The sequence below is a fragment of the Hipposideros armiger genome, unplaced genomic scaffold (genome assembly GCF_001890085.2).
Source record: "Hipposideros armiger isolate ML-2016 unplaced genomic scaffold, ASM189008v1 scaffold_338, whole genome shotgun sequence".
Classification (NCBI taxonomy): domain Eukaryota; kingdom Metazoa; phylum Chordata; class Mammalia; order Chiroptera; family Hipposideridae; genus Hipposideros; species Hipposideros armiger.
In genome coordinates, this window is record NW_017731688.1 from 928,687 (window position 1) to 940,192 (window position 11,506).

The window sequence follows — 11,506 nt, forward strand, 5'->3', positions numbered from 1 at the left end:
CAAGCTGATATTTTTATGGGGTGGGGAAAGGATTTTCTGCTTGTAGAAAGCAGTTGCATCTGGTAAGGGCCATGAGGTAAATTTAGGAGGAGAGATTTTTATCCCCTGCTGGGAAGTTCTGCAGTTTTGAAGGGTTAGCTCAATTCAGAGGTATTCTGGTTTATTTAGCTACATACCAAAATCTTATCCTCCAATACAAGTTTAGTCATCAATAAGGCTTACATTTTTATTTCTATTAACTGGACTCCAAAAATCTACCCCTCACTTAATCCTGAGCTTGGATTAGAGCTGTCATGCATTAGCCCCTTTTTACCCCAAGATCCTAAGAGGTAGGTATCAATTTTTGTCTGTCTCAGCTGAAAAGTCACCTTTGAAGATAAATCATTCCTGACTAAACCAAAATACCTTCCCCAAGTAACTCTTGATCATACCACCTGGTGCATTTTCTTCAGGTCACTTCTTACTCCATATTAACTTATTGTTTATAATTCACCTTTTGTTGTTTGTTTCCTCTACTAGAATGTAATCTCTTGTGCCAAAAACAGTGCTTCACATAGCACACAATCAGTGGGTATTTGTTGAATGAGTAAATAAATGATAAATGAAATAATTGGATCTTACACATAAGGAAAGCAAAGTTTAGAAAAGTTACTAGATTTCCCATGATCATTCAACTAAAGGACAGATGGTATTAGAAAATACATGACTAATTCTAAGAGTTCAATTTCTTAATCCCTAAGGTATTTCACCTCAACTATATCTATTCTATAAACTATAACATAATGTTATGTAAGGACTGAGATTTATATTATGATTATGTTGATACACCAGAATAGATTTTGTGAGGTGATTTTCTTCAAATTGGTTTTATCACTAAAGGGCCGTATTTTTAAACTCATGTGCCTGATTAATCCATCAAGACCATCACATACTCAACAATATAAGAACAGAGATTGAGATTTATCAACAATTTTTAAGAAAAATAGCATAACATTCTTCTTTGACATTTGAAATGAATCCATTGTATACTCTCAATATCAGAACGGTAGGAAAATCGGTGGCCTGGGCACATGAGGCAGGGTTAGATGTGAGACAGCGGGTTATTAAATGGCTGAGAATAACAAATGTCTACTCCAATTTGCCATAGAATGACCTAGGCTGGCCCCAGCTCCAGGCATTGTGTGTGTGTGTGTGTGTGTGTGTGTGTGTGTGTGTGTGTGTGTGTGAGAGAGAGAGAGAGAGAGAGAGAGAGAGAGAGAGAGAGAGAGAGCAGGGATAGGAATATAGGAATGGTCATGGTGATTAAGCATTGTTATTCTGTTACAAAAGGCATGTATGAGTTTCTTATTGCCACTGCAACAAATTTACCACAAACTTAACAGCCTGAAACAACACAAATGTAATATTTCCAGTTCTGTTGGTCAAAACTTTGATGCTAGTTTCACTGAGCTAAAATCAGATATTGGCAGGGTTGCATTCTTTTTGAGGCTCTACAGAGAGAATCTATTTTCTTGCTTTTTCAAGCTTCCAGAGTTTGCCCGCAATCCTTGCCTCCTAGCCTGTTTCCTCCATCTTCAATGTTGGCAAAGACAACTTGAGTCTTTCTCACCTCACAGCGCTCTGACTTCTTCTGCCTCCCTCTTCTACTTTTAAGAACCCTTGTGATTACACTGGTCCCACCTGAATAATCCAGGCTAATCTTTGTATTTTAAGGTCATCCAATTAGCAAATTTAACTGCATCTTCTTCCTTAATTCCTCTTTGACATGTAAGGTAACATCTTCACAGGTTCCAGGGAAGTAGACGTGTCTAGGGGTGGGGAAGCACAAATAGTCTGCCCACAACAGGCCCATGGACTAAGTTTTAAGAAGCATTTATTAATAGATCCTTTGCTGATGATCTTTCCAGGTAAGTATTCTGAGGATGTCAGCTTTTTTGTTTTGAAAGCAGATCTGTGTCTAAAAATACAAATTCCACCATATACTAGCTATTTAACCAATTTAGGATATCATCCTCTGGCAATTGTTAGAAAAGTAAATGAGAATACAAGTATGTTATATCTGGAAAATTCTGACAGCTAGTAGATGATAAACAAACAGTATTTTCTTCCATCTTCTCTATCCCTATTCTAGGTGTGACTCTACCTTCACTCCTCCAACCTGGCTTTAGGCCCTATTTTGGTAATCCAACAGACTTTCTCATTTTGTAGTTAGAGCCATTATAAGATTTAGAATTTTATTCATTCTTGGGCTGATTAAAAGGTATTTATTGCATTTTCTCCTATGTGCCAGGTACTGTGCAAGGTGCTAGGGACCCAAAAGCAAACACAATGAGCATGGCTCTTGCCCTCAGTAGTTTGCGGTTCAGTAGAAAGGAAGATTATTTTATGCAAAGGAAAGTCCAGGTTACTATAAGAGTCAAATATAGGAAACTCACCTAGTATGGAGGGTCAGGAAGGATTTCCTTTACAAGTAAGTTTAAGAAGAGATTTTTATGCATTTTGTAACAGGATCCCTATGAGCCTTTTGAATGGGACATTTTTTCCTGATAAAGGAATGTCCCAGCTCTGGAGGACATCAGACATGCCTGGCCCCTGTTGCACGATGAATGCAGAAATACTCTCACACACTGCAACAACTAGAACCATCCCCACACATCTCTCCAAGCATCGTGGAAAGCAAGAACAACCCTGGGTGAGAGGAGCAAAGAGTGTTTCCCTCAGGATAAGAGAACAGAATGAGAAAAAATGGGTGGTAAGCAGCTTTCTTTTGGGCAACCATGGGCCACAGAGGGGGAGATGTGAGAGGAGGCTCCAAATGTTGAGCAGGTCCAGGGAGGCCTCGTGAAGGATGCTGAACTTGGAAGGGAGGTTTGAAGCAGAAGAGCAAAAAAGATCAGATGTGCTTCTCATCTATAACGCTGCTCCATCCTAAAGTATGATTCCAGTTTGGGAATATGGTGCTAATAACTCCTGTCATTTTACCTTTTTGCCATTCTTATTCCAAATATGTATTTCTATTACATCATCTTGGTGATGAGGGTCTGGGCTACTTCATCTGAAACAGTACCACACACTGCCCTCTTCAATAACAATAGCTCATTTGAAAGTAGTTATAAAATTATTATACTATTCCTCCTTTCTCCTTAACTTCATGCTTCTTAACATTTTATTCTTCCACTACTGAAGATCATGTTTAACACCAATCAAAGAAGAAACAGAAGCTTAACTTAAGTCTTTCAACTGTTGCATACACAACTCCAGATCTTCATATCTAGACATCTGTCTGAATTGGGAGGGATAAGAGGTAAGTTCTATACATGCAAAATTGATTATCAGTTATTAAGTTAGTTTCTAAGTGAAATTCTCACAAGGTCTATCTAGCCTTACATTTATAAAAACTAAAGGAATTGGCAATAAGTGCTATGAAAGGGCTGAATCTCACATTTTTGTCATCCGTTTATTGTTTTAGCAATTCAAACTTTCCTCTCTTCCATTGAATCACTGAGTAAGATAACACTCTGATTTACTTTTTGCTATAATGCCATGTGGCTTTCACTGGAATTTCTACTTGATCAGTTTTCTGGAAATGATTGAATTCTTAGAACAGTGGCGCCGATTGAAAAGAGCAGCACCAACGTTTTGAATAAGTTTGATGTTTAAAAAAATCCATAGTTGTGGAGCTCTTTTTACATTTAAAGAAGAAAAAAACAACAGTGCCATGGCACAAAAGGAAACAGGATTATTTCTAAAATTAATTCTAAAACACTGCACATAAGTGAAGACAAGTATAAAATCTTCACATCAATTTTCCTCATGGGAATCAACAAACTTAATAATCTTTGCAAAGACTCATGCTGAAATTTCTTTCTTAGTATGTAGAAAGCGGTGTAAGGCCCAGAGTCACAGGAAACTTCTGAACCAGAAATTTCATCAAGTGTTGACATGGCAGAAGAAATAGGAAGTGTTTTCCAGGTCCTAAACAATTGTTAACTTATTAAAACAACTTATCAATGTGATTCTTTAAAAATGTAGTTTATGAAGAACATGATGCATAGTCATTTGGTAACAGTTCCACCATCATAGATGGTGAGTCATAGTTTGAATCTAAATTATCATACTGAGTGACAAATTAGTGGTAGAAGATGAATTGAAGAATACTAAAGAAAAAAGCTGTAACTATAAAAAGAAAATTAATAGAATACAGCATACAAGTCTATACTAGAAATGAGAGGAGGAAACTGTTTCACCTTTCTTCCCACAAAGAAATAAGAGATTTCTTGGCGCATCACTGAATATGGTGTCCCAATTAAATATTACTCGTATCTGAAGGAGATTTAAAAGGAGCTTAATGAAAGAAATCAACAACATAGTAGAGAAGAATTAGTATTTTAATTTAGTTTACCAATGCTTTTGCATGTGTTACAACATTTAAAAATCATTTCTATGGACTCAAAAAAGTGTTCTAAAATGTTATGTTATATGATAATGCCTATAAAATATTTTCTGTAAATATCTATCTATAGTGGCTTGTGTTTTCCATAATTACAGAATACCTGAATAAAGCTTCTTTTACTTTAACTTTTGTCTGTATTTTTATCTAACCTCAAAAATGTACACGTTGTAAACCCAATTCAAGACAGAATATCCTGTTTAAAAAAAATCAATGTATTTGTAAAGTTAGATTCAGTAAACTATCAAAAAATCACTTTCCAAACAAATATTTAAAGGCCTTCATTGAGTCTATTTTACCAAACTAAAAAAAATATATATTGCAAAAGTACTTCATAGCTTTCATAACTAGCAAGATTTTAATTGTCAATACTTTAAAAATAAAATTCTAGCACTAGCAATTGTGAAAAGCTAAAAAATTTTTTGAGTCAATATTACATTTTAAGTAGGCAAGACAATTTCAGCAATGGAATAGGGAGTCCCTCGTATCACTGCTTCAATTGCAGACTACACAAAAGACCATAATTATACAATTTGGTTGTCATTAGTCATGCAGATTTTAGATTTAGAGCTTCCTGTTTTGACAATTCTAATCCTAGAATACTAGAAATGTCTTAAGTCAAAGTAAAAGTTAAAGTACCAAAATGCAAATTCCTTCTTTCTTGAATGGAAAAATAGTCATTTCAATCAGTTTAGTAATAATAATTTTTAAAAACCTTTATCAGTCACTTTTTCTCCTAAATGGTCATTCAGTAGCTCTATGTAGATACAATTAAAAATTTACTTAGTAGGTACATATATTATTATATCCTACATCCATGTTGAATATCAAGTCATGAAATTCTACTGTAGAATCAATCTATCACCATCTTCTGAAATAAAATGACAGATTGATCTTTGAGATCAATTGATAAGTGAAAGTCAGATAACTGTGCCCTAAAATGTTAGGTAAATACAGTCATTTTTCAAATTTCTTAAAAAAATATGCATAATTTCACTACCATAATTCTTCATACATTCAAGTTACTACAGAAAAATAGAACAAATACAAAGAAAACAAATAAATTAAAATGTCCTGTTCTGCTAAAGAGAAGAAAATCTAAAACAGGTTGTGATATGAAATGTAATTTTTCCGGTACAGATGTTCATCCACTCATTAGGCTAATACACAAATCATCTGATGACTGCCAATGTTTAATTTTCATCTATCCTAATTAATTATGTAAGTTGTTTTTGCTTTTATAGGATTATTTGTTTCCCTAGAGAACCTCATCACCAAAAACCTGAAATTTCTAAATCTTCATTGAATCTTGGAAACATGTTTTTCTAATTCATTCAAATGATGTAAAAGATGGCTTCCTTTTTAAAAGTTAGTCTCTCTTAAATGTTGTTTACATTACTAGTGTGCTATTATACTAGCACACTGTAATGCCAGGTATTACTTCATGTGTAAGCAAAACACACAGACAACACTATTTAAATATATAAACATCATTAAATACATTCAAATGGAGGAAAGTAGAAGGCATTTTTACCTCTAAACCAAGTTTCACATAATTTTTCTTTTTAAAAAATCATAGATATCAAAACTGCAATATTGAATTTACTGAAATGTATTTTTATAAAATAGTATAAAAACACAGCATTAGAAATATGAATCCTAGAAAAATCTCTGTTTTGCATGGTATAGGATTCCTTATCTTATCACAGAAAAGCAAATATATTTTCATTTGAAATACACAAATATGCTAAGCAACTGTCTGTACATATTCATATTCACATTTTTATCCACATTTTAAATTATTTTAAAATTATGACATAATTAAAATAAAGCATATAAACATAATGTGCTGGAACACCAAACAGGAATTAATAACATACACAGAAATAAAAACTTAAATGTTGTTTAAATAGCAAGGTGAATAGAATTTCAATTAAAATTTGACTCAGCTACTTACATTTTACGCTTGACATAAGTACATCTCTTAACCCACCTTCTAAGGTCTATTTTATCTCATGCGTTATTTTGTACTCTCTGAAGAAGTGAATTGTTTAATTTAAAGCCAAAACTCTCTAATAAGTTAGTATGCTGATAGTAATTTTACCACATATGCATTTTTTCTTAAAGGAATATCATACATTATGACATAAAGAATAAGCACAATGGAGTATAATTGTTTATCATATTAATCCTCTATTTGGTCAATATCTAATCATAGAGAAATAAGTACCAGTAGTAATTTCTCTATTTACCTAAAGAAAGTTTTATTTCTGCAAGTACCCTGGCAAACAGCTTTCCTGTTACTTTCCTGCATATCTAAACAATATATGCAGAAGTATAAAAGAAGCCATGTATTATAATAATGAATTCTTTTTCTCAGGAAGTTGCCTTACATTACATAAAACATACAGGTGCTATACATATTTATAAATATTAAGGCTGACACGTTTTATTTTTTAAGAAAAATCTTTCTAAAGAAAACACTCGCCCACAAAGTAAGATAGTACCACCAATTAGACATGTTAATAGTCAGACTCTGGGGGGAGAAATAAAAACACAGAACCAAGCAAAGAGCTTACTCACATTCCTTTCAGGCGTTGCCACATTTTTTCAGTGTGTTCTCCTATAAGAAACTTAAAAGTGGTGTTTTCCAGTTCTTCAATTTCTGTAGCAGTAGAACCCATGATGATTCTCCTAGGGCAATACAGTTACAGTCAGTTTCAGCAGCTAGAACAAGCATTCCTCAGTCCACTACAAATCTGTTACACAGTAGTGTCTCTTATCTATCAACGCACTGCAGATCTACAAAGCTGAGGACAGCCTCTGCCAGAATTGCTAGGGACTTTGACAGGCATAGCCACTGCTCACCATCTCACCCCCCTCAAGCAGACAGCAGTATAAACAGATCCTCTAACCTCACAGAAACAATCTGCACGTGAGAGCCTGCTACTGTACTACTGACCAACTGAGCGCTCCAGCTCTCCCCCAAAGCAGCTCACTCCCTACTGCTCTGTGCACTGAAGTGCATCAGAATTCCTACAGTTTACGAGATCTATTATGCACAAAAGAAACGTGAATGACTTTAGCGCACCAGAAAAAAGCTGAATTCCTCTCTACCGATGAAAGGAGAGCAGGATGTAATAAGAAAACAGATGGCAGGAACCAGTATCAGCAGCACCACCCTAACAAAAAAGTGTCTGTTTTAAATGCCAAGGTTTGTTTTGTTTTTGTTTTTGTTTTTGGTTTGTTTTTTTTTTTGGTCTTAATTGATCTGAAACCAATAGTTAAAATACATATCATGCTCTCACCAAAAAATGCAACAAATATTAATGACAACAATGAGAAAGTAACGTATAGAGCTATACAGACGACAGAGCTCCACAGGTTGTTATTAAAAGAATATGCACATCAATGATGCTGTAATCATGCTTATTCACCTTCTCCTAGCAACTCCACACAGTAGGTAACTGCCAATTTCACCAGCAGAAAATACAGCAGTAGCACACAGCCTGCGCCGTGAATCCTTTGGGGATTAAAAAATAAATAAAATGAAGCTAGTGCATATGCTTGTATATGCGTGTTGAAGAAAAGAGAGAGAGAGAGAGAGAGAGAGAGAGAGAGAGAGAGAGAGAGAGAGAGAGTGTAGAGTGGAAGAGAGAGAGAAAGGGGGAGAGAGACAGACAGAGGGAAAGAAAGAGAGAGGGAGAGAGGAAAAGAAGAGAAATTGATGCTGTGCTGCTTGTGCATTTTAAAAGAAAAATGAGAGAAAGCAGACATAAACGGCATCAGAACTGAGTCATCTGCCAAGCTCCAAACACATGGCAAGCTTTCTTTAAAACAAGCACGGACCTTGAGTATGAGATCCCTAACAGCTATTGCTGTCTACAAGCTGCTGCGAAAAATGTATTTAAAAGCAACATTTCTTCTTGTTTGTTTGGAAACCCAGATGTAGTTTTACTCCTCTCTGCAAGAAAACGTATCTGTTAACTTGAGGTTTAAGGTGGAGATACTCATAGATAGTAGATAAGTAACAATATCTAATAGTTGTTGAGTGCTTACTATGTGTCAGACACTGTTCCCAGTATCTAATATTAATAGCATTACTTTTTTAATTCTTACTAAAAGTACATGAAGTAGGTAATAGTCCCATTTAACAGTTGAGGAAACTGAGAAACAGACACATTCCCCAGATTTAAAGCCAGATCTTTTAAATAGGCACTATAAGTTAACTGGCGAGTCATGTTTCTGTATAAAGTCACTATGCCTAGCTAATAGTAAAAGTCATAATATATATATATTCATATATAGAGAGAGAGCATCTTTGCAAAATTCTGTAGAAAGTGTCTTCTGATTTACAAATTAGAAGGGATTAGCTTTTCCGTGTTACCCAGAGAGGGGTCCACACCATGTTGTTCTGGGTTCCTGTTGCAACTTAAAGGGAAACTTGCACAATGTTCAAAGCCCTAGATATCCTGCAAATAAAAGAGCAGAATGTCCTCAATTCTTTACAGCAGAAACCCTCTTCGGTGGCACCAATTTTGACTCTCAGTGAAACAGTCATCTAAAAAAGGAAAAGTGATGGCATTACCTCATACATCGGAAGAGAACCTGGGAGAATCTTCTGCTGGCAGCTCATGCCACTGAAAGCCCAGCTGATGTCAGTATCACATCCTCTGGGAATACTGGCCAGCGAGCTGTGCTGAAGTTTGCTGCTGCCACCGGAGCCTCTCCTAGTGCTGCCACTTCACTCCTGGAACCTCCTCTAACCACGACCTCTGGTCCTTACTGAGCCCGGTCTGACCACCAGCCTCTCCCAGAGGTGGTCTGTTAACCTGCCCGCTGTCATTCGGTGTAACAAAGGCTCTCCTCTGTGCTACGTGGCATGGCCATCGCCATAACAAGGGAGCTCACTCACTGCATGATGGGGTGGACGCTGGCGGGGGAAGCTCTGCGCATGTGCGGTACCATCTCCAGTGAGCACCTGCGGGAGGTCACACCTGATCTCTATTTCCACAGAGATCCTGAAGAGGCTGAAAAGAAAGAGCAGGCCACTGCTGAGATGGCTGTGACCAGGGGAAATTTCAAGGTGAATGGACTGTTCCAGCTCCCGAATTTACTGCTACTCAACCCAGGCTCACAGACTGGCCTGAAGGCACAGGTGCCATCTGTGCCTATTCAGCAGTTTCCTACTGAAAATGGAGAGCTCAGCTGCCACTGAGGACTGGTCTGCAGCCCCCGCTGCTCAGGCCACTGAATGGGAAGGAACCACCACTGAGTGGTCCTAAGCTGTTCTTCCACAAACTCTTAAAGAGAACATGGAAGTAAGGATGACAGGAAAAAAAAAAAGGAGGGGGGAGGCTTAAATCAAGTGGAGTTTCAGTATTCCTTTCTCCAACAAGCTACTTCCTGAACTTAATCTGGATTAAATGTCTTTAGCTAGCAGACAGTTTTACAATCACAACCTTATTCCTATGAGCTTTTACCAGAGTGGTCAGAAAATAACAGTCTTTGCTCTCAAAGTATCAATTTTACCTTCATTGTGCCTTCATTTATAATCCTAGCTACATTCACTTAATAAATTCTTACCTGATTTTTCTTTAATGAGATAGCCAACATCTGAATTCTGCTCTCAAAGATGAATCACAGTGAAAAATCTCCATAAAAACAAGTATTCCATCATTGCTATTTTATGAGACAAGATACAAAGTCCTTGAGGCTATAACCCCTTTCAGGCCACAAATAATTTTCTAATTATGCCATGAAATTTCAAGCCCTCCCATTGGCCAGATTACCAATAATATTAGAAAGTAAAGAATGAGGACTGTTCTACTTCAGTGTGCATTTAAATCTTATCTTAACCATTAAAACTCACTTGTCCTTTGATTTTACCATGTCACCACTATCATATATTGATATTTAAGAACTCAGAGTATATTGATTACACACTTAATACACAAAAATGCTTAATTATTGTATTAAATGTTTTATAAAATAAAATATGAACAATAAGCTACATAAAACAGCTTATGATTTAAATTCTTGACCAAGGTAATGTTTGACCTTAGGCAATATTAAAAAGTTATTTCTGTTAAAGTAGAAGATTCAAAACATTTTTATTTTCTACTTTATAACTAATGTCTGCAAGAGATATTAATAGAATAAAAATAATAAAATAAATCACATTAAAAAAACTGAATAGAATTCAGGGAATAGCACACAACTTTTTTTCTAATTAATATGTTGAGAAAAATTTCAGATGTTGCATTCATAAAATTAAAATAAACCAAAAATTTTTGACATGAGGAAGAGAAATGAGACAAGAAAGGATTCTAAGTGAACGTGTATGACTTGTAGTTAAAAAAAATCTATATATGTGGATAAATCTCATAAATAATGTTGAGAAAATCAAGTCCAGGAAAAATTTAGATAGTATAATTATATTTTTTAATCATTGGGATATATATATATATATATATATATATATATATATATATATATATATAGTTAGTAGAAGTTTGAAGAAGTGAATAGGAATGATAAACACTAAACATTGGATAATGGTAATCTCTGGAAAGGAGAGAAGGGGATGCTATTGAAATGAAATCCATAAAGTTCTTCAACTGTTTTGGAAGTGTTTTATTTCTTAAGAAGGATGTAAATATACAGGTTTACAGGTAATATCTTTATACTTCTTAGTGTTTAACAAATATTTAATTTAGAAATTGTTTTAAATCTCCAGAGGAGAAAAAAAAGTCTGAAAAAAAAAGCCATGTTTAGATTGTAAACCAAACTAAAATATGGAATGATTAAGTAATTGGTGACATATAAGAAAAATAAACTCTGGATGCTCTCAATAGTTGGGATATTTTTCATTGAGCAGACTGGTTTAGAAATACACTAGTAAATTTCCTAGGTATCCACCCAAGAGAAATAAAAAATGCAAGCCCTGCACACAAATGTTCATAGCAAAGTTATTCATAATAGCCAAAAAGTGGAAACAGCTCAAATATCCATCAGCTGATAAATGACTAACAAAATGTGATATTTCAAAGCAAC

The 11,506-nt window shown here is 35.2% G+C and overlaps 1 protein-coding gene and 1 pseudogene across 5 annotated transcripts in view; one reads left to right on the forward strand and one right to left on the reverse strand.

Annotated features, from left to right (window-relative positions):
* The window catches only part of PDE1A (phosphodiesterase 1A), a 353,512-nt gene extending 345,506 nt beyond the window's left edge, over positions 1–8,006 (reverse strand). The window contains exons 1-2 of one of the 5 annotated variants that reach the window (XM_019661202.1): positions 7,888–8,006; positions 7,034–7,144 (exon numbers count right to left, since the gene is read on the reverse strand). In XM_019661202.1, the coding sequence (XP_019516747.1) occupies positions 7,034–7,134 (101 nt within the window). In that variant the 5' untranslated portion in view covers positions 7,135–7,144; positions 7,888–8,006. Of the gene's footprint in view, positions 1–7,033; positions 7,145–7,318; positions 7,484–7,541; positions 7,613–7,887 lie in introns of those variants that run through there. The other 4 variants (XM_019661200.1, XM_019661201.1, XM_019661198.1 and 1 more) reach the window with 4 other exon arrangements.
* LOC109392598 (40S ribosomal protein SA pseudogene) lies at positions 7,527–9,735 on the forward strand (annotated as a pseudogene).
* The last annotated feature ends 1,771 nt before the right edge of the window (positions 9,736–11,506 follow it).